Source organism: Balaenoptera acutorostrata, chromosome 15, assembly GCF_949987535.1.
Source record: "Balaenoptera acutorostrata chromosome 15, mBalAcu1.1, whole genome shotgun sequence".
NCBI lineage: Eukaryota > Metazoa > Chordata > Mammalia > Artiodactyla > Balaenopteridae > Balaenoptera > Balaenoptera acutorostrata.
In genome coordinates, this window is record NC_080078.1 from 37319125 (window position 1) to 37339959 (window position 20835).

General features: G+C 60.8%; 6 protein-coding genes across 17 annotated transcripts; 3 read left to right on the forward strand and 3 right to left on the reverse strand.

Moving 5' to 3' along the window:
- Positions 1-598: 598 nt before the first annotated feature.
- Positions 599-8214, forward strand: BICDL2 (BICD family like cargo adaptor 2). Of its 3 annotated transcripts, none has more exons than XM_057529606.1 (11): positions 607-654; positions 1809-1914; positions 2034-2347; positions 4635-4850; positions 4984-5100; positions 5198-5344; positions 6231-6428; positions 6545-6694; positions 7156-7286; positions 7543-7663; positions 7764-8214. In XM_057529606.1, exons 2-11 carry the CDS (start codon positions 1866-1868, stop codon positions 7923-7925), a joined length of 1605 nt encoding a protein of 534 aa, XP_057385589.1. In that variant the 5' UTR covers positions 607-654; positions 1809-1865; the 3' UTR covers positions 7926-8214. The 3 variants fall into 3 exon arrangements, with proteins under 3 accessions (XP_057385591.1, XP_057385589.1, XP_057385590.1); XM_057529607.1 differs by having other exon boundaries at positions 2052-2347; XM_057529608.1 differs by lacking the exon at positions 1809-1914 and having other exon boundaries at positions 599-654.
- Positions 8215-8298: 84 nt separating this feature from the next.
- On the reverse strand, positions 8299-11424 carry THOC6 (THO complex subunit 6). 6 transcript variants are annotated; one of them, XM_007181593.3, is made up of 14 exons: positions 11168-11306; positions 11002-11040; positions 10268-10383; positions 10103-10167; positions 9909-10012; positions 9789-9826; positions 9657-9705; positions 9464-9535; positions 9261-9363; positions 9126-9175; positions 8977-9039; positions 8766-8876; positions 8546-8680; positions 8299-8466 (listed from the first exon to the last, which is right to left on the reverse strand). In XM_007181593.3, exons 2-14 carry the CDS (start codon positions 11038-11040, stop codon positions 8386-8388), a joined length of 1026 nt encoding a protein of 341 aa, XP_007181655.1. In that variant the 5' UTR covers positions 11168-11306; the 3' UTR covers positions 8299-8385. The 6 variants fall into 6 exon arrangements, with proteins under 6 accessions (XP_007181655.1, XP_007181658.1, XP_007181657.1 ...); XM_007181596.3 differs by lacking the exons at positions 11002-11040; positions 11168-11306 and adding an exon at positions 11318-11424; XM_007181595.3 differs by lacking the exon at positions 11002-11040.
- On the forward strand, positions 11404-12796 carry HCFC1R1 (host cell factor C1 regulator 1). 3 transcript variants are annotated; one of them, XM_007181591.3, is made up of 4 exons: positions 11404-11573; positions 11887-11943; positions 12057-12185; positions 12429-12796. In XM_007181591.3, the coding sequence occupies exons 1-4, from the start codon at positions 11479-11481 to the stop codon at positions 12562-12564; spliced, it is 417 nt and encodes a 138-aa protein (XP_007181653.1). In that variant the 5' UTR covers positions 11404-11478; the 3' UTR covers positions 12565-12796. The 3 variants fall into 3 exon arrangements, with proteins under 3 accessions (XP_007181653.1, XP_028022218.1, XP_007181654.1); XM_028166417.2 differs by lacking the exon at positions 11887-11943 and having other exon boundaries at positions 11994-12185; XM_007181592.3 differs by lacking the exon at positions 11887-11943.
- A 243-nt stretch (positions 12797-13039) lies between these two features.
- TNFRSF12A (TNF receptor superfamily member 12A) lies at positions 13040-15106 on the reverse strand. Of its 2 annotated transcripts, none has more exons than XM_007181590.2 (4): positions 14949-15106; positions 14096-14200; positions 13739-13873; positions 13040-13653 (listed from the first exon to the last, which is right to left on the reverse strand). In XM_007181590.2, the coding sequence occupies exons 1-4, from the start codon at positions 15040-15042 to the stop codon at positions 13598-13600; spliced, it is 390 nt and encodes a 129-aa protein (XP_007181652.2). In that variant the 5' UTR covers positions 15043-15106; the 3' UTR covers positions 13040-13597. The 2 variants fall into 2 exon arrangements, with proteins under 2 accessions (XP_007181652.2, XP_057385298.1); XM_057529315.1 differs by having other exon boundaries at positions 14096-14175; positions 14949-15094.
- Positions 15107-15196: 90 nt separating this feature from the next.
- Positions 15197-18850, forward strand: CLDN6 (claudin 6). Of its 2 annotated transcripts, none has more exons than XM_007181599.2 (3): positions 15197-15374; positions 15483-15810; positions 17542-18850. In XM_007181599.2, the coding sequence occupies exon 3, from the start codon at positions 17568-17570 to the stop codon at positions 18231-18233; it is 666 nt and encodes a 221-aa protein (XP_007181661.2). In that variant the 5' UTR covers positions 15197-15374; positions 15483-15810; positions 17542-17567; the 3' UTR covers positions 18234-18850. The 2 variants fall into 2 exon arrangements, with proteins under 2 accessions (XP_007181661.2, XP_007181663.2); XM_007181601.2 differs by having other exon boundaries at positions 15203-15296.
- Positions 18851-19555: 705 nt separating this feature from the next.
- CLDN9 (claudin 9) lies at positions 19556-20209 on the reverse strand. Its single transcript, XM_007181602.1, has one exon. The coding sequence runs from the start codon at positions 20207-20209 to the stop codon at positions 19556-19558; it is 654 nt and encodes a 217-aa protein (XP_007181664.1).
- Positions 20210-20835: the final 626 nt, after the last annotated feature.

Consider the following 20835-nt stretch of genomic DNA (forward strand, 5'->3'; position numbering starts at 1 on the left):
CTCTGTGCAGCCTGGGAACCGAGAGCCTCAAGTTGGGAGGCGCACAGGCTAAGGTGTGGTTACGGGCAAGTCACTTTAGCTGTCACCTACAGCACGGGAATCAGCATAAGAGCACACACCCTGAAGTCACACTTGTGCTGCTCACATTCAAGTTCTGTCCATGTGACCCCAAGCAAGTTAGATTCTCCCTGGCCCTCAGTTTCCTCATCTGTAAAATGAGGATAATAGTAGTTCCTGCTTCATTAGGATGTCATGAAAGTAAACAAGTTATCCCCATATAAGAGGATATTATTACTTAGCATATTACTTAGCATTAATACATGTTAGATTTGTTGTTATTGTTAATAATTTCCTATCCCACAAGGGCAGTTGTGAGAGGAACGGAGCTGACATATATGCTCAGGGGTCTGCACACAGCAGGTGCTCAGTTAATGGGCCCTGTCGTTTTCCGATGGCAGCAAGATGGGTCACTGGCTCTGACCTGGGTGGAGGCGACTTTCTTTAGGCCCCACCTGGCCATTCCGGCCACCAGGGGGCGACCCAGCCTTGCCCGTGGCACCGCCCCCTCACCTGTGCAGGCAGTTCACCTGGCGCCGCCTCCGGAAGAGGGGACTGGGGACCGCGGGTACCTCGGAGGGAGCCCGGCGTCGTCGGGTGAGAGCCTAAGGGGCGCCGAGGACAGGGGACCTTCGAGCTTCGGGCGGACCGGGCCGGGGAGAGGGCTAGTGGGGGATGGGGCGGGGCAGGGGCGGCCAGGCCGGACTCCCGGGGCCGGGAAACGGGGGACGCGGGCAGGAAGGAAGGCAGGAAGGCGGTGGCTGGGCTTCCGACGCTTAGGGTTGGGGGTCGAGGCGCTGGGGACCCTGACGCCTGGGCTGAGGTGCTAATAACTGGTAGCTCGGTGCTGGGAGGGGTGAGGAGGAGGGATACCCCTGAGTCCCAGAGCGGTGTTTGGCCTGCAGAGGCGACGTCAGGAAGACCCCCAGTCTGGCCGGGGGGCATTTGGGCTGGGACTGCAGCTGATGCCTGGGTCCTGAGAGTAGGCCTGGGGTCGGACACCTGGCGAGGGGAGGAGGGGAAGGGACAGATGTGTACCTGCGCGTAGGGGGTGGGGGAACCTCAGGAGTGCTGGAGAGGGGTAATATGCCAGGAAAGCCCCGTGTGTTCCCTCCCTCCTGAGCCCTGGAGCCCCTGAACTGCGGGCCCTGGCGGCGCTAGGGGAGTGCCACCAGGCTCCCATCCCCAAAGCCAGGCGGGAAGTAAACAGAAACCTGGAGTGGCTGGGCGGGCGGCAGTGCCGGCACAACCTGTTACCTCGCCGGCCGGCCCGCCCGCTCGCTCGCTCAGGGCCTGGAAACTGGGGGACTGGGGCCAGCAATCCAGAAGGGGTGGGCTGAGGGTTCGGGCACCTAAGTTCAGAAGGATGGGGACCTGAAAAAATAGGAAAACAAGGGCCAGGAGGACTGGGGGGCTGGTAACTTGGGCCTGGGCTTCTGGAAGGGGAGGGTGCTGGATTTCTGGGGGCTAAGGGCTCAGGACACGTAAGTTCCCAAGGCCCTGTATTCTTGGGAGAAGAGGCTGGACTCATCGCAGAGTCCTGAGTCCCAAGAACCTGGGCTCTGGTAAGAGTTTCCCAGCTGGTAAGAGGCTGGGAGCCAGAACAGCTGGGTCCTGGGAAGAGGGGGGTGGGGACTGTTGCTGGGGTGGCGTGTGGTCCTGGAGCACTGGGAGAAGGTTTCCTGGGAGCAGAAAACATCTGCCAGAGGCAGAAGGCTGGACAGCTCTTTTCCTGCTTCTCCCTGCCTCAGTTTACCCTGGGGACATTAACGGAGCTGGACAGCCAAGACACAGATCATTAACCCTTCATGGCCCAGGGAGGCCCTGGCTGCAGGACCGAGAGGGCCAGTAAGGCAGGTGAAGAACTGCAGGAGAGCCACGTCTTGGCCAGTGGGGGTGGGGGCGGGGGGTGGGGCAGGGCAGTGAACCCCTTTGGGCTGCGGTGTAGAGTGTCATGCAGCTACCTCTCCCCACAGACCTTCCTGTCCCCACAGACACTGCAGGCACCATGAGCTCCCCAGAAGGGCCCAGCTTCCCATCCGGGCTGCTCTCCGGGGGCACCTCCCCCAGCGGCAATGAGGGCTTCTTCCCCTTCATGCTGGAGCAGCGGGACTCATTCCTGGGAGGGGGCCCAAGGCCTGAGGAGCCCGAGGACCTGGCCCTGCAGCTGCAGCAGAAGGAGAAAGACCTGTTGTTGGCCGCAGAGCTTGGCAAGATGCTTCTGGAGCGCAATGAGGAGCTGCAGCGGCGGCTGGAGATGCTGAGTGCCCAGCACTCTGAGCATGAGGAAGTGAGCTGACAGCAGAGGGCAGGGCTGGGGGGATGGAGGACAGGGGAGGGACCAGGCAGGGGGTCAGGGAGAGGAAAGCCAGGCAGGGGGATGCCTCTGGAACAGCAGTTCAGGTCTGGGACCAGCCTCCCTGGCAGTGTTGCCCAGCGGTTAAGAACATGGGCTCTGAGGGCAAGACAGGACCTGGGTTCAGATCCCTGCCTGGCTGTGTGACCTTGGGGAAGCTGCTGGACCTCTCTGAATCTTGGGTCTGTCTCCTCAGCAGTATTGCACGATCCCAGCCAACAGATCCTGGGCTCTCTCCCTGCCTGGCTCTGGGCTAAGCACTTTCCATGCATCATCTCGGTCAATTCTCACCCGGCTCTGGGAGATATGAACAGTTCCCTCTGCCCAGGCTGTGGTCAGCCACACTCTCACACTGGGGGTCACATCTGGTCCCCTAAACACCCTGGACACCACTGACTCCTGTATCCATGTCATCGGCCCCACACCCTCCCCATCTGGCCACCTAATGGGCATTTCAACATAAGTGGCACTGGATTCCATGACCCCATCCCCTGCTGTCCCCACCCCAGCTTCCTGCTGCAGGACCAGAGCCTGCACATCTCTGTGACCTCTCCCTCCCACACTGGCAGGCCCTGTTGATTCTTCTTCGAAACTAGATTATGAGTCTACCCACTTCTCATCGTCTCTCCAAGCTGGCCGCAGCCCCATCATCTGCCCCAGACACTGCAGCTGCCTCCTCACTGGTCCCCAGCTTCCACTCTTGCCCCCTGAGCCCCTTCTCCATGGGGAAGCCAGAGGGATCCTCAAAAATTGCAAATCAGATCATTTCAGTCCTTGCCCAGAATCTCTCAGTGGCTCCCCCTCACATTTAGAATGAAACCAAAACTCCTCCCCATGTGACCTCCTTGACGTCAGTCATCTCAGTCAGTCATCTCAGCCACACAGTCCCTCCTCAGAGGGGGGCTTTTTTCAGTTCCCTGAGCAACCCATGCTTATTGCCTCAGGGCCTTTGCACTTGCTGTCCCTTCCTGTAGCCCTCTTCCTTCTTGCCCTGCAGGAGGCAACAGACATCACTTCCTCCTGAGAGCCCCCACCCCACACCGCTCCTCTTCATCACTTCCCAGGGTTTCTTTAGAGCTCTTAATGTCCCCCCTCTGAAACTACCTGGTTCAAGCATGTGTCCATTTGCCTCTGGACTCTAAGCTGCTTCAGGCACGGAACTTGGTGGTCTCACTTACTGCTGACAAAGACTCCAAAACGGGGTGAGCTCAGGAAATATTGGATGGATGGATGGATGGATGGATGAATGGATGGGACTTGGAGATATTAGGGAACTTGCCTGACCACAGAGCAGCAGCAGAGCAGGACACCGGCCAGGACAATCAGACCCCGAACCTGTGGGCTCCATCCTAGAGCTGTGTTGCCCCCACAGTATTTGGTTAAGGGCTTGGCTGCCTGGGTTAGAATCCCGGCTCCACTAAATACTGTGTGTCCCTGGGCAAGGCTTTTAACCTCTCTGAGGCCCAGTTTCCTCATTTGTAAAATGAGGACGTTAAGGAGTCTAAGTCTCATGGAGTAAATAAAATAATATAGGTAAAGTGCTAGCACAGGCCCTGGCAGGAATGCCTGCTAATTATTGTAGCAGCTGTGGTTAGCTTCACCTTCCTGCGTGGAGAGTCTATGACGGGGAGCGGGGAGACGCTGGCCCCCTGACTTGCCTGCCTCCACAAGCTGGGCATCTGGGTGTGCCAGGAGCATCCCCCTGCTGGTTAGACAGGTTTGGGGAGGGCAGGCAGAGGCCTGGGGCCAGGGTGTGGCTGACCAGGGTTAATTAGAGGGAGCTGGCCAGGAGGAGCTGGGGGAGAGGGACCAAGCAGAGGCTGGGCAGAGGCTGAACCTCCAGAGCCCCTGGAACGCAGGTATGTGAGGCCATGGGCCGAGGCTTCAATTCTGCCAGACTCAGGCGCCAGAAACGGTGCCTACGCCCTCGGGTCCAGAAGCCCTGGTGGCAGCCAGAGGTGAGTGGGCATCAGGGAGCCCCGCCCAACTCTGGCCCAGGGTCAGCCCCTCCTGGAAGCTTCTCTCTATTGCTCCCCCTCCTCCTCTACTGTCTGAGGCTGTGTCTTGCCCTCCGCCCACTTCCTCCCCAGCTCTCTCATGTTTCTGGTTTTCAGGTCTGTCTCAGACCCCCCTTGGACTCTCTTTGGGTCTCTGTCTGTCTCCCTGCGTCCCCTCCAGTCTCACCTCTCCCTGTCTCTACCCTCTGTCCCGGCCCCCACAGCGGCTGCAGCAGGAGAACCATGAGCTCCGCCGAGGCCTGGCAGCCCGGGGAGCTGAGTGGGAGGCCAGGATTGTGGAGCTGGAGGGGGACGTGGAGGCCCTTCGGGCCCAGCTTGGGGAGCAGCGTTCCGAGCAGCAGGATAGCGGACGGGAGCGGGCGCGCAACCTCAGGGAACTCAGTGAACAGAACCTCCGGCTCAGCCAGCAGCTGGCCCAGGTGGGACGGCCCTGACCCCGGGGTCCCTGGGCAAGGAGGGGCAGACACCTGGGTCCTGGTGGGAGTGGGTGCACTGGGCTTGGTGTTGCGGCTTGGGCCAGCTGAGGGCTCCACTGCTTCCCCCCACCTTCAGGCCTCCCAGACTGAGCAGGAGCTTCAGAGAGAATTGGATGGCCTTCGGGGGCAGTGCCAGGCTCAGGCCTTGGCTGGGGCAGAGTTGAGGACACGGCTGGAGTGTCTGCAGGGGGAGGTGAGTGCCAGCTGGGTCTATTGAGCCTGGAAGGCTGGCTGGGGGCTGTCTGCACCTGGCCTAGCCCTTCCACTCCAGCTCTGAGGCCTTTCCCCAGAATCAGATGCTCCAGACTCGCCGACAGGACCTGGAGGCCCAGATTCGAGGTCTGTGTGAGGAGGTGGAGAAGGGCCAGGGCAGGCTACAGGCAACCCATGAGGAGCTGCTGCTGCTACGGCGGGAGAGGCGGGAGCACAGTCTGGAGGTGACTAGCAGGGTTGGGGTGGGCGGGTGCATCTAGCCGGGGCCTTGGCCACTGCCTCAGGGTTTCCTGGGAGAAGACACCAGAGCTGGGTCACTGGGAGCCCTAACACCTGGGCCAGAAGAGCACAGGCATTAGCACAAGGGCAAGTGGGAACCATAAGCTACTGAGCAGGGGCAGTACTCTTAGAATGCATCAGAGACTGGCATCTGGGCGGCCAGGGATGGGGCTGAGGCCAGAACTCAGGGCAGAGATGATAGGAACCTGGACCAGGTCTGGGCTGTGAAAATGGAGGAAAGGAAATGAAAAGAGGCAGTATGGCTTGATGTTTGAGATCTCAGGAGTTTGCACTTTGGGGTCAAATTACCTGGGTTCTTATTTCAGTGTCCCTTCCTACTATTGTGGAACACCAGCCTCAGTTTCCCCATCTGTGAGATGGGATGGTAATGGTACATGGCTGTGTTAAGGGTGTGAGACACTCAGCACATTGCCCAGCTTAGAAGAAAGGATCAGTCAATGCTGGATGATAGCATTAGTGAGAGAGTTAGAAGGTAGACCGGTATGGTCGGGGGAGGGGGTAGGGCTTTTCGAGGTGACCTGGTGGGGTGGGACTGGAGGGAGGGTGATGGGAGACTTTGAAGCCGCGGCGCCCATCGGCGCCCTGCTTTATAGGGGAGGAAATTGGTGTCTGCCGAGGGGAACTGCGCGGCCCAAGGCAGCCCAGCGATCCGGGAGTGGGAGCCAACTTCAGCGCTGGGCTGCGTGGACGCGCGGGGCTGCCTGACTCTCTGCGGCGCGCCGGCGCCCCCTGTGGGCCGGCCGCGGGATGCCGGTGGCGGGAGCACCTGGCTGACCGCCCTTGTTTCGCTCTGTGGTGGGTCGGTCGCAGCTGGAACTCGCGCGCTCCGAGGTGGGGGAGGCACTGAGTGCGCTGCGGAGGCTGCAGCGGCGGGTCTCGGAGCTGGAGGAGGAGTCGCGCCTCCAGGACGCCAACATCTCGGGAGCCTCGCTGCAGTTAGAGCTTGCCCATAGCCTCGACAGCGACAAGGACCAAGACCAGAACACGGACAGACGCGGAGATGCTCTGGTGAGCTCTCGGCCCACCAGCCCCCACACGTACCATCCAGGAGGGCTGCAGACTCCGCCCCTCCTTTTTTTCCCACGAGGTTCGACACTGCACTGACTAGCTTCTTTGGTGAACAGGCCACTCTGTCCCCGGAGACCCAAGAGGCATCCAGCCACCAGCCTTCGCCCCAGGAGCAGAGGTTGGAGCCTCCCAGGAAGCGAGCATCCCTGAGCCCAGCGGAGATACTGGAAGAGAAGGAGGCGGAAGTGGTCCGGTTGCAGGATGAGGTGGGGGAAGCATAGTACTGGACTCAAAGCCCTTCTCAAAGTCAGTTTCTCTTTCCCATCTACATCTCGGAGCCTCTGCCCACGAATTCCCCTCTACCTGGATAGCCCTTCATCCCAAAAAACTTGCAATCATGTTTGAAGAGCCAGCCTGTATGTCACCTCCTCCAGGAAGAGTTCCTGGACTACACTGCCTCTTTAGTCCCACCTCCCAATGCTTCTCCATGCATCCTTCCTGCAGGCTTATACCACCCATCTAGCCCCGACCAACCCCACCCCTCTAGGTGCTCAGAAGATTCATCTCCAGCACAGGACCACAGCTGTCTGGGTTGTTTGTGGAGCACGCGGGGATGGGAGTGGGGGAGGGGGCGGGAGGGCGGCGAGCTGGAGTCCAGTCTGCCTAAAAGAGCAAGAGCTGGGACACTCGGGCCTACCTGCCTTTCTGCACCTTACCCTGTCCGCAGATGGCGCTGCAGGGGGAAGAGCTACGGTCCCTGCGGGAGGAGCTGCAAAGGCAGAAGGAACTGCGGGCGCATGAGGATGCCGAGGAGGTCTTAATAGGCGCCCTCTCGGATCGGGACGAGGCCGTGAACAAGTGAGCATCTGCCACCATCCACCACCGCCCCGGGGGGGGGGGGGCTACAGGCCCCCAAGACACTCTGGCCTTTCTGGGTTTCGGATTCCCTCACGCGAGTGCTATAATTGTCCCCACTCCGCCGCAAGGGCCCTCTAACCTCCCTGGTTTCGGTATTAGCGGCCTCACTCCCGCCTGGGTCCAGGAGCCCCCAACCACCCCTGTTCGCTGAGGCCCCAGCGCCCTCGGACCTGCTCTCTGCCCCTCTCCCTTGCAGGTCCCTGGAACTGTCCCTGGAGCTCAGCCGCGTTTCTCTGGAGCGGGACTCCCTCTCCCGGGAGCTGCTTCGCACCATCCACCAGAAGGTGGCGCTGACGCAAGAGCTGGAGGCCTGGCAGGTGAGGGGCGGGGCCGGCGGGGCCGACAGGGCGGGGAGGGGCCGGCAGGGGCGGGGCCGAACGCTGACCCGACCCGCCGGCCCGGCCGCCCTGCCCGCAGGACGACATGCAGGTGGTCATCGGACAGCAGCTGCTATCACAACGCCAGAAAGAGCTGAGTGTGGCTGGATCCGCCCCGAGCCGCGCCCCGCCGCGCTTCTCGCTGCGCCTGGGCCCTGGGCCCGCCGGCGGCTTCTTCAGCAACCTCTTCCGAAGGACCTGAGCGCCCGGTCAAGGGGGCCACCTTTGCCCTCTTTGGCTCACTTTCCTCTTCTGGCCAACGGAGCGACGGGCCCCGACTGTCTGCCAAAGGCGGCTGGTGCCCTCTCCACCCGGAGAGGCTGGGCAAGGGCTCACCGGGAGCAGGGGCCAGCTTTGGGGGCCAGGGACCCCAGGTGGGTGGCAGGGGCAGGTGTGGCAGAGCTGTTTTTCAAATCTATATAGGTCTATCTTTTCCAGGGACTAGGCCCCCTGGCCCCCAGCATACTCCAGGACAGGGGTGAGGGTAGGTATTTATGTATTAAGATCAGACAGAGTAATATATAAATCATTGCACCGACTTGGCCTCCATTCTTGGGAAAAAAGCACATAAAAAAAAAAGCCCAAAATTTTATTAGTATAAAAAAAAGAAAAAAACAAACCACTCCAAACCCCTGAGATGGAGGTGGGGGTGTTGCTGGAGGTCAGAAGGACAGGGAGAAAGCTCGGTAGCCCAGATTGGTAAAGACATCCACCCTGCAGCTGTTGCCTGCGGCTGTCAGGACCTAGAGGCAAGAGGGGAGTGACTGACCTGTCCACACACCCTGGCCTCCCAGGATCCCCACTGCCCCTTGCTGAACCCACCTTGCACTCAGGGGCTGCTGGTTGCTGGTTGAGGCTGAGGCTTAGCAGCCCTGGGGAGGAGCCAGGCACCTGGGCCTTGAGCTCCCCGCTCAGCTGCCACTGATTGACACAGCGACCCTGTCCAGCTGATAGAATCTGTGGAAGACAAGGAGGGGTCTCAGGGTTCAGGGCTGCAGGGGGAGTGGGACAGGGCTGGCAGAAGCAAGACAGAGGGCCTCACCAGGTCCTGGTAGAAGGTAACGTGTTTCTGTGGTGCCCGCATGGGGAAGATGGTGGTGGGTGTGGAGGATCGAAGGTGCCAGAGGGTTAGTGCTGGGCCACCTCCACAGACCTGGGCAGAAAGGTGGGGGTCCCCAGCCGCCGTGAACCACAGGCCCTCAGCTGGACAGGGCCCGGAGCTGCCACCCCATCCTGCACTCTGCCCAGCTCACCATCCAGTCGGAGTCAGTTGCCAAACATCCAATCCAGCGCCCATTGTGGGGCCTCGAGCACTCCTGGGAGGGAGGAGAATAGAGGAGGAGGTGAAGACACAGGAGATGCCCAGGAAGGAAGAAGGACAGAGCATGGGGTGCGCCCTCACCTCGTGCTTGTAGACCTCAATCGTCTGGACCTCCTTGGCCGTGCGGAGGTCTGTAGGGGAAGAACCATAAAAGGTACCCTCCTTGCCCCAGCCTCCCTGACCACCATCTTTCTCTCCAATCAGACATTCCCTTACCCCAAAGCCGCACGGCCCCATCCTCGCCACCTGACAGCACCTCGGGGCTCCGCTCCCGCAGTGCCAGGCAGTGGATATAGTCCGTGTGGCCCCAGAGGGCCCGCTGCAGGGAGAAGGGCAGTGTCAGGACAAGATCCAGGAAGGATGCTGCTGCCCCGCTCCCCCACCCCACCCCTGCCACTCCAGTTCCACAGCCCTCTCACCGTGAAGGTCCCCGTCTCAAGGTCCATCGTATGCAGCTGACAGTCTCCCCCCGCCAGGATGAGGGAATTCTCCTGCAGAAGAAGGCAGGATGGGGTCAGAAGAGAATGTCAAGTCAGAACAGGGAGAGGGGAAGGATTAAAATTTGGGCCCAAAACAGGGCAGGGCAGAGCCCCGATTAAAAAGGGCTCAAACCTTGGGGACGAGAAGCAAAGCATTGATCTCAGGTACTTCCAGACTGGTCCTGGGGGAGGGAAAGCAGAGTCAGCTCTTGTGAGGCAGTACCTTCACCCCCACATGCCCTCTGCCCACATGGGCCTGGCTCACCTGTATGGGGGCTGACGACGCCACAGCTCCTTACAGCCCTTCATGGAGGAAAACACTGGGTGACCTCAAAGGCTCTCTCTGGGTCTGGGCACCTCACCCTTCCCCCAGCTCCACACTCACCTTCTTAAGGATCTCTGCCCAAAGCCAGGCCTTCACCTCCCCATCCCCAGCACTGAGCAGATGTCGATCAGTGGAGACCATGCTGTAGACGGGTCCATCGTGGGCTAAATGGAAGTACAGAACCTGAGTGACCCCGTCCTGCTCCTCTCGTCCACCCGGGGGTTCCCTAAGCTGGCCTCAATGACTGCACCCACCTTGGAAGGTCACCATGGGCTTCTTACTTTCCTCTTTGGCCTCAGAGCTCAAAGCAGCAGACAAGCTGAAAAGAGAGGGGCCTGAGAGTCAGAAGCAGGGGGCATCAGCCCCAGGAGGACCAAGTGCCAGAGCTAATGGATGGTGGGGAGCAGGGGCAAGGGTACCTAAAGATGGCTATCTGCCCGTAATTGTTGCCAGCTGCCAGGAACTTCCCACAGGGTGAGACATTCTGGGAGAAAATGATCATGTGCAGCCGCTGCAGGGCCTGAAATACTTCCATCTGTGGAGAGAGGCTGGATGAAGGCTGTCTGGGGCGTCTGGGACCCCTGATCCACACACTCCTTCCTGATTCCTCTGCTGCAGTCCGGCCTCCCACCGCACTGACTTCTCAGTTCTTTTTATAGCCCACCAAGAAGGCACCTGTGCATATAATCCCAGGGGTGGCTCGAAGGAGGTGAGAAAGGGGAGAGTTGAGGCTTGATGCCTAGTGGAATTTTTGACCAAGGACTCAGCCTCTCCTCCAGGTTTCCTCAACTGTCAAAAGGAGCTCACGGAAAAAAAAAAAAAAAAAAAAAGGAGCTCACGGGAGATTTTGTCACGATTGGATGAACTACTGTATATAAAAAGCTTCGCACAGGACTGCCTCGGAGAAGCCCCTTAAAGAGTGGCTCTATTACTCCAATACAGAAAAACGTACTGACTCCTAATCCGTATCCTGACTTTCATGTTAGGCCCCTGAGGTATTTCTGGGTTATTCTCCCTCCCTCGGGTCAGAATCCGAGTCCCACCAACAGCCCACGCAAAACAGGTCTTGAGGGCACGACTCCTTGCCGGCCCCTTCGGAGCCGGGCATGGACTACAAACCCCAGAAGACACCGCGCATCGCGCCCCCCCTCACCTGACCCAGAGGCACCGCTTGCGGCATGGCTCGCTCCATCTCAAGAAATAAAAGTCCCAAAAAAAAAAAAAAAAGAAATAAAAGTCCCAGAGTGCTCCGCGCGCGACGAAGCCTCACGAGACCGGAAGTGCTGACGAGCGCCTCCTTTTCGCGGCGCGTCACCTACCCAACACCGCTGGCCGGCCCGGCGTGAAGGCGGCCGCCGCGTAACCCGAGTCCCAGGAGCGGAGGTGACCACCGAGAAGGTCCCAACACTAAGTGGCGCCCTCCTCAACGCCACTACGCCACGTCCCCTCCCCTACCCCGCTAAACCGACCCGCCTTCCAGTCACGTGCCGTCCGTCTTCCGCGCCTGCGTGGAACCTGGCCGCGCGCGCGCGCGCGCCTAAAGCCACGCCCCACGCGTTGGCCACGCCTTCGGAGGCTCCGCCCCTGTCGCCCGGATCCCACCCCTCTGCTCGCAGGACCCCGAACCCCAATGATCCTGCAGCAACCCCTGGAGCGAGGCCCCCAGGGTCGGGCCCAGCGCGACCCGCGGGCCGTCTCAGGGGCGTCCCGAGGCCTGGACGCGAGGTGTGTGGGGGGGGGCCCTAGGGGGGACCTGGCCCAGGGGCCCAGGAGCTTTGGCTGGGCCCTCAGGGCTGGTCTGCAGGATGACACGCGGTGGGGTTTATCGGCAGGGCTTGGGCATGAGCTAAGACAGGGTTGCAGACTGGGGACAGACTCCGAGGCAGGTTTCTGGATGGTCTGGGAGAGGGGGTGACTTAGGCATCAGCTGAGACAGGGTTGGGCTGGGGGCTCCTGGCTGACGCTGCAGGCTTAGTTGGGCAGATCCTGGGGATGGGTACAAGAGGGTGGGGTGCTCCTGGCTCTCTTTTCTTCCCAGCTCCCCTCTCCGAGGAGCTGTGCCCATGAGCACCAAGCGTCGCCTGGAGGAGGAGCAGTGAGTTTGGGGGTAGGGAGGGACTCCCAACAAGCCCTCTGTCACCTCAGGTCTCCATCAGACTACCTCTCCTCTGAATATCCCAGCCTGCCTGCCTCCCCGTCTCTCCCCAGGGAGCCCCTGCGCAAGCAGTTCCTGTCTGAGGAGAACATGGTCACCCACTTCTCTCGACTCAGCCTGCACAATGACCACCCTTACTGCAGCCCCCCCATGGCTTTCCCCCCAGCTCTGCCCCCACTCAGGTAGGCACCATCCACAATCCACTAGCTGGGCCTTCTGGAGGATCATACCCAATCCTCAGAGCCAATCTCCAGGCTCTGCCTCATCTTGCTATTTTTAGCTTCTAGCCAACCTCTGTTGTTTCCCTACTTGGCTCCTTGGAAGGTGCCAGCAGTCCAGGAGCCCCTGGGGACCTGTACCAGGTGGGGTGTGGCTCTGCCAGGCCAGCCTCAGCCCTGTGCCGTGACTGTCATTTCCTCTTCCAGAAGCCCTTGCTCTGAGCTGCTTCTCTGGCGCTACCCTGGGAACCTGATCCCTGAGGCGCTCCGGTTGCTGAGGCTGGGGGACACCCCCACCCCCCACTACCCTGCAACCCCAGCTGGGGACATAATGGAGCTCTGAGTGCTGGGGGGCAGTGCCCCTGCCCACCTTCCTTCTTCCCCACAACAGGGGAGGCCAGCACTCCCACAAAGGGACCAGCTGCCCTGCTTTTCCTCCAGACCAGGCCTCTGGGCACCAGGACCTTCCCCCAACAGAGGACACTGAGCCCCACGGAGCCCTGGGGTGGGAGGGGCAGGAGCATGGGAAGGGAGCCGTGCCCTCCCCAGAGAACTGAATAAAGATTGCTGAGCAAATGAAGGCTTCAGTGTGGAACCCAGGGCCTTTGGGAAAGGGAGGGCAGGGCAGGGGTGCTGGATGCTGGGGTTTCTCCTCAAGATCTTCCCTGGAAAACGGTCAGGGCACGGCCAGGTCCTGGCAGGCTGGGCTCAGGCATTGAGAATGTGTGAGTCAGAGCCTCACCCCCACCCCCGCGGCTGACTCACTCCTCCCTCCAGCTCTGGGAAGTCAGGCTGGGATCATGCCACTCTCCAAACCATTTAAAGTTAAAGATTCTTTTATTAATAAATTCTCTCCCCCTCCAAACTTTCTTCCCAAAATAAATATCTCCCCCATTTTGGGGGTTGGAGGGGCAGTGTCTTAGGGCCAGCCCTGCTAGAGGGCCAGCCCCCTAGTGTTAGGAACAGGTCCCTAGCCCCCCAGGCTGAGACCCCGTGGTGGAATTTCAGTACATCTGAGTGGGTGGGTCCTGATGTTGTGTCTGTCCCTCAGGTCAGCCTGGCCCCCAGGCCATAGTGGGGGTGGGGGGACCCTTGTGCAAATGCTGTGGTTCCTTAGTGTCAGCTGTCTGGCATGAGCCAGCCACGGTCTCCTTTTCTATTCTGGAGCCAGAGTCAGGGCAGTCAGACACCTTGGAAGGCCCTTCTGAAGCCTGGACCCAGGCCTCAGAGAGGTGATTCACTGTCCCCCATCCCTCCACACCCCTGTGGTTGGAGCAGCCTGGCTCTGGCTGTGTCTGGGAGGCTGGGGCTGGCTCCAGAATGAATGAATGAATGATGAGTGGGCACAGCCTCCTGCTGGCAGGGGGCGCTCATTGTCACTGGATCAGCGCCACGCCAGGACAGCCCTCCCCGCCGGTCTCCTCGATGGGGGCTGCAAGATAAGAAGAGGGGCATCAGGAGCGGGGAAGATGTTGAGGAATGATGGGGGGCCGTCGGGCGGGCGGGGGCACACTTACTGGTAAACTTTTCTCTCCTGCGGCACCGTCTCCAGACCAGGAATCCGGAAAGCAGCCCCAAAACGAGGGCCAGGCTCAGGGCACCCCCCAGGATGGGCCACAGCAGCCTGAAGGAGGCTGGAGGGGCCGCAGCGCCTGGGGGCGGGACTCCAAGTCAGACCTCGCCCCTCTAGGGACCAGCCCCGCCCCCTAGATCGGATCCTTAAGCCTTTCCTCCACCGTGGTCCCTACCTCAGTCAGAGCCCCTTCCTCACTCCAGCCTCTCCCGATTAATTCCACAGATCTGCTCCCCTCTCCACCCAGCAACCCTCTCCCCCAGTCTGGGGTCCGCTTGCCTCTGGCCCCGCCCCCACTCACAGCCCAGGCAGAAGTCGCTGTGTGGTCGCGTGGGGCACGATGCGCAGTCCATGCACTTGTCTAGGTCCGCGCTCCAGGAGCTGCCGCGAGAGCAGGGGGTGGTGCCTGGGGAGGGGGCCGCGAGTCAGAGGCGGGGGGCGGGGTACGGCTATTTTGGGGGCTGAGGTCAGGGTCGGCCGGCTCGAATAACGTGAGTCACCGGCGCTCTCCCTCCACATTCCTCACAGGTGACCGCACGGCCCGACCGGGACACGGCAGCGCGGGGGAGAGGGGGACGTAGTGCGGGACGCTGGGGGGAGGGGGTCAGGTCCCCATAACAGCCCCCCCGCCGCCGCCGGCGGGTGACTCATTCCTGGGCACCGGGCCCGACCCCGGTCCCTCCCCCCGCATAGCTGGGCACTGAAGTCACCGGATGGAAGGGGGCACCCCACATGGTATGGGGGGCACAGACCTCCGTGCCTCTCAACACCCCCCCCAACTCTTCGGTCAAGGGGGGTGGGCAGACCCGGTATTGATCAGGCTGGGGGCGTGCCACCTTACCGGACGGGACCCTCCCTCAAACTTTTTTTCTCTCTCCACTTCCGAGTCCAGACTCAGGACCGAAGCCTCCCCCGCCCCCCAAGTTGGACAGGCGGGAAACTGAGGCCCGGACTACGGATGAAGCTGGGAGCGAGATGGGACCTCTCCTGGCCTGGGAGCGCGGTGTCTGGAGACCACCTGACCCCGATCCCCATGTCTGCCTAGTCCCCCCAGTTCTGCCCCCTCCTCTAGGCCCCCAATGACGGCTCCCCGATCCCGGACCTGGGATTCCCCCATCTCCCACGCCCTCCCGCCCAGCCCGGGCCGGGCATACCTGGCACTCGCTCCCCGGCCGCGGCGCGCAGCAGCGCCAGCCCGAGCCCCAGCACGAGGAGCGGCGGCAGCGGGCGTAGCGGGCCGGGAGACATGGTGCTCGTCGGGCGGCGGCTGCAGTCTGCGCTGGCCACCCGCGTACCGGGGCAGACAGCAGCGGCCCCGCCCCCGCCTTCCGGGGCGGATCCCTAGCCTCTGCCCGCCCCGCGATCCACCCCTAGACGCCGGGTCCCGCCCGGACCTCTAAGTTCAGTCATTCGCTCAACAAACGCTGTCTCTGTGTGGGAGCGGCCAGAACGCCAAAGGGATGCAGATCTGGCCCTGCCTTCTCGGTGCGGAAGCCCAGGAGGTGCGTGTTGGGCGAGAGGGCAGATCTGACACGAAACAACCCAGCACAGAGAAAGCTGCTTTCTTAAGGGCCCCGAGGGTATGATAATAACAATACAACAAAAATAATAATACTGTGCCCTTTAATTTCTACCTTAGGACATAGTTACATAGTAAAATGTGGGCTTGTTGTCTCCATTTTTCATAGTAAAATGAGGCTCGGGAAGGTTAGGTGAGTTCTGGAGTCGAGCCCCAAGCTCTGTTCGGCCCCATACCCTGCGCCTTGACCCACTGCCTGCCGGACTTCAGCCAGCTGATGCCCTGCACCCGGGCCAGATGGGGGAGCAGCGGCTCCAGGCTCGAGCGCCCCCCACTGACGAGGTTGGGATTCGCGCGTCCGCCGCGGTCTGGACTGGGGTCTCTGCCCCTCCCCTGGGCGGTGGTCCGGTGACGTCATTGCCTCTTTAAGACCCCCGCCTCCGCCCCCGTCCCAGCACTCCGCCTGCTACTCCGAATCTTTGTGGACTCCTTCGCAGGTGAGCCTGGGGGAAGTGTTCGTGTCATGGGGGAGGGGGTAGGTGCCTCGAAGATGGGGGGGCAGGGGGAGTGGCGGAGTTGGGTTGGGGTGCGCGTGAAGAACCTGAACTGATTGGGCGGCAGTCACCCAGGGCCAGGAGCCCCTGGGCGGGGGGCTGCACCAAAGCCCTAATGGGGTCCTTTGGCATATGGGTTAAACGCCCCTCCCCCCAGCCCGGGGACAAAGGCACCGAAACCCAGGCGCCCCTCCCCCACCTGCGCTTCCCTCTGGGGCGGGGCTCCCCTCCCCCTCACCTGCGGGAGCGGACCCTGCAGCTAGAGCCGCCATTAGAACCCTCCAGGGTGCGCGGCTTCCAGGCCGGGGGGCTGAGGACACCCTCCTTCGGGCCAGACTCAGAAGGGAAATAGGGATCGAGAGCGGGAGGGGACGCCCTCGAATGAGCCGAGCCTGTAGTGCGTGGAAGGGGAAGGGGTCGAGAGCAGGGACACACTTGTAAGGGAGAGGTGCCGGGTGCCTAGTTTGGCATGGCCCCGGCCCTAACCCGGCCAGAGTCCTGGAGGGCTGACACTGGGCTTGGGATTAGCGCTGTACGGCCCGCCGCGTCCTATCTCCCCCCAGGTCATGAGTTCGGTCCGGGTTATGGGTGAGTGCAAATGAGTGGAGAGTCTGCCCTCTGGCCACCCTGGTGGGGCCGGTGCTAAGTTTAGGTCCGAGCCGTGCGCGGGAACTTTGGGCAATGGAGAGCCACAACGGGACCCTGAACAGAAGGGATCCCCCGCGGCGACCTCCAACACGAAGTGGGATGTGAGGGGGCCAGGGCTGCCCCAGAGGAGATGTTTCACTGGACAGACCCCAAGGGTGGTAACTTCTTTTAGGGAAGTTGTGTCCTGAGAGGATGGCATTTGGGGCAAGAATACACAAAAAAATGTCACCAACCTTGGGGGTCTGCTCTGTGGCCCCCCTAGGGGAGGGCAGAAGGGCAGGAACCAGGGAGGCAGCCGGTGGCCTTGGGAAAGGAAGTGCTTTGGGGTGGGAGGGCTGTTTTTGTTTTTGTTTCCCTCTATCTCTCCTGCCCATCCAGGGTCTGACTGGGTGGGGTTGGTTTGAGCCAGGCAGTGGCAGGCAAGGCCAGGGCTGACTGGCCACCATGTACACAAGCTCTTAAGATCAAACTGGCAACCGCCTGTTTGGGGTACAAAACCAAGATGGGGTGAAGGGTTTGGACATTTATGTTGGGTGCTGGGAGGAAACTTAGATCTCTATTCTTGGTGTTAAAACTAAGTTTTAAGCCTGAAACTCATGGCTAGAGCAAACCTACCACCCATTAACCCTGTGGAAACCACCAAAAAACTGCATTCTGTTGTTTCATCCCTTTTGCCCCTTTGTACCCAAAGTAGCTGAAGCCATGGGCAAGCATGTGCATAGGCTTTATATTTCATTTGCACTCAAAACAACTAGGACTGGGTTGCTTACTTTTTCACTCTTATAAACCAGTGCCTGTCTCGGGAAAAAAAAATACTAAAGCATTAAATGCTCATTTTGCCCATGAGAAAATGAGGCTCAGGGAGCATGCCTTGCCCATGTTACAGGGCACGGTGTCCTGATTCCCAGGGTTCATACTCTTGGTGTCCTGTGTGGTGGCCATGGCATGTGGCATGGGGGTTAGCATTCATTGGGAACCAGGGGCTGGGCCAGCTGATCTTAACGTTACTCTGCTTCTGTCCCACAGTGCAGCTCCTCAACCTCAACCTCGCTATGGCCTCCACTGGTCTGCAGATCCTGGGGATCGTCCTGACGCTGCTTGGCTGGGTGAATGCCCTGGTGTCCTGCGCCCTGCCCCTGTGGAAGGTGACTGCCTTCATCGGCAACAGCATTGTGGTGGCCCAGGTGGTGTGGGAGGGGCTGTGGATGTCCTGCGTGGTGCAGAGCACCGGCCAGATGCAGTGCAAGGTGTACGACTCGCTGCTGGCGCTGCCCCAGGACCTGCAGGCTGCCCGAGCCCTCTGTGTCATCACTCTCCTAGTGGTCCTGCTCGGCCTGCTGGTCTACCTCGCAGGGGCCAAGTGCACCACCTGTGTGGAGGACAAGGACTCCAAGGCCCGTCTGGTGCTCATCTCTGGGATCATCTTTGTCATCTCAGGAGTCCTGACCCTGATCCCCGTGTGCTGGACGGCCCACACCATCATCCAGGACTTCTACAACCCCCTGGTGGCCGAGGCCCAAAAGCGGGAGCTGGGAGCCTCCCTCTACCTGGGCTGGGCAGCTTCTGGCCTTTTGTTGCTGGGTGGGGGACTACTGTGCTGCACCTGCCCCTCTGGGGGGTCCCGGGGCTCCAGCCATTATATGGCCCGATACTCGGCATCAGCCCCGCATACTGCCTCTCGGGGTCCCTCTGAGTACCCCACTAAGAATTACGTGTAACTTGGGAAGGGGAGCGGGGGCTCCCTTGATAGTGGAGCCTAACCCTCTGACCTGGAGCCATGGCAATGGTGATCCATGACAGCTTTGGTGTTGTTTTTGCTTTTTATTGGGGGGGGCGGTGGTTAATCCATTTGATAACCCACCTGGGCTCTGCTACTGGCGTTCCTCACCTTTGAATGATGGAGCCAAAGAGGTGATGCTTCAGAGTTTCTGGATCTTTCTCCACCCTAGACACCCCCATCTTAGAGACCAACCTGGAGCTTTGGGCCCCATGTGAAGGGTGCTTGCTGTCCAGGTGCTTTCATCCTGTCCTCGAGAGTTCCTGCTGATGTTGTGGGTAGGGCCTCCCTAGGCCTGCAGGGACAAGCCTTCCCTTGCTGGTCAGGCCTCTGGAACCCCCAGGGGCTTTTGAGCCACATGTAGCCTCTAGAGGAGCAGGTAATAAGTCACCAAAGACCCACCCACCTCCGAGTCTTCTGACCTCTGGCTCCTCCATCCTGAGTCATGTCCCCCCTGTGCTGACCCTTGACCCTCCCATCCCCAGCCCCTGTGCACTTCTGCCATGTCCTGCCCACACTCACCAGTTTTTACTAAATAAAACACGTTTTGTTTGGTTACTTGCCTTTGGTGTTGCTGGGGGTCTGCTGAGTGCCAGCCTGGCAGGAGGAGGTGGGCACAGGTCACTCACCTCCCGTGTTGCCCCCGTGCCTTGCGTGGCATGAGTGAGGTTACCCACTGGGCAGGACCTGGAGCAGGCCTTGGCCTGACAAACCCAGGAGAGGCCATCAGGTCTTCCTGGCCCAACCACAGATCAAAGGAGCCGAGTTACAAATGGTCTATTTATTCCCTGGGGGTGAGGGGGGAGATGATGGGCAGGGCCTCTGGGCCTGGAGGAGAGTGGCTGCTCCCAGAAGACCTGTCCTGGGCCTCTGGATGCTGGTAGTGGCCAGGTCGGAAGGGACCAACTCCAGGCCAGGGAGGGCATAAGGAGCTACTGCCCTTTGGGTGAGGCCCAGGTTCTGGGGGCAGGGAAGGGCTCAGAGGAAGAGGAGGGCCAGCCTGAAGAAGAGAGCAGAAGAGAGAAAATTGGGGGAAGCAGGGGCAGGCCAGGGCACCCTGCCTGGATGGAGGTGGGGACCCCACTGAGGAGGGTCTAGACTCAGTCAGGCCCACTGAGACTAGCCCTGCAGCCGGGCTGGGCTCCAGCATCTGGAAAGTGGGTTTCACCTGGGGGAGGGATTGACAGTAGAAGGCAAGGGTTAGGGCAGGGCATCCAGCACAAGGTCAAGGTTCTAAGCAGCAAGCTTCCATGGACATACACCTCACACGTAGTCTCTCTTGTCCAGCCCAGATGCACCCGAGCGGGAGGGGATAGAGTAGCCCAACCTCGGTCCCCGGGGCCGGTCGATCTGGGGCGGGGGGCATGTGCAGCAGAGGAGGCCCCCGCCCAACATAAGCAGGGCAGACGCCGCCCAGCCCAGGTAGAGAGAGGCTCCCAGCTCCCGCTTGAGGGCCTCAGCCACCAGGGGGTTGTAGAAGTCCTGGATGATGGCGTGGGCGGTCCAGCACACAGGGATGAGCACCAGGATGCCTGAGAGGAGGAGGATGACCCCTGCGGTGAGCACAATGCGAGCCTTGGCGCCTTCATCCTCCACGCAGGTGGTACACTGTGCACCCGTGATGGCCACCAGCAGGCCAAGCAGGGCCAGCAAGAGGGCGATAACGCAGAGGGCTCGGGCAGCCTGCAGGTCCTGGGGCAGCGCCAGCAGCGAGTCGTACACCTTGCACTGCATCTGGCCGGTGCTCTGCACCACGCAGGACATCCACAGCCCCTCCCACACCACCTGGGCCACCACAATGCTGTTGCCGATGAAGGCGGTCACCTTCCACAGGGGCAGGGCGCAGGACACCAGGGTCCCCAGCCAGCCCAGCACAGCCAGGGTCATGCCCAGGAGTTCAAGACCAGTCGAAGCCATCTGTCCCCTCAGTTAGGTCTTCCCAACTCTAGGAGGCCTGGTTGATTTGCAGGAGTGGGTCCGATGCTGCGGAGCGTAAGTCAGCGTCCTCTGACCAAGACAGTCCTCACATCTGTGAGCCTCTGGCAAGGCACCTCCTCGCTCCGTGCCCCTCACAGATGTGTCTCTGAACCTCCACAAACACAAATCAACCTCAAGTCCTGCTCAGATGAGCAGCTGGTGTCCCTTCGAGGGGCCCGTCGCCCCTCAGATGCCCAGCGGCTGCTCCTGCCACCCTGCAGTCAGGTCCCACCGCTGCCTGTCTGACCCAGCTTGCACGGACCCTCCAGACCCACCTTCAGGCTGAAGAGAGACGTGTCCCCAGAGTTGGTGCAGGTTCACGCTGAGCGGCTCACCTGGCGGTGCCACCTGGGGACTCTGCCGGCTCCCGGTTGCAGGCGGGGTTTTAAGGCCAAGTCGGGAGGAGCAGAGAGGCCGAGACTGGGGAAGCCAGAATGATGGGAGGAGGCAGGGCTGGGGGTGGGATGCGGGCCTCAGGGTCAGTGCGGGGGTGGGTCATGACCAGGTGGAACAGGGGAAGAAAGAACATCCATGCCATGGGAACCCATGGACAAAGGAATGGGGAG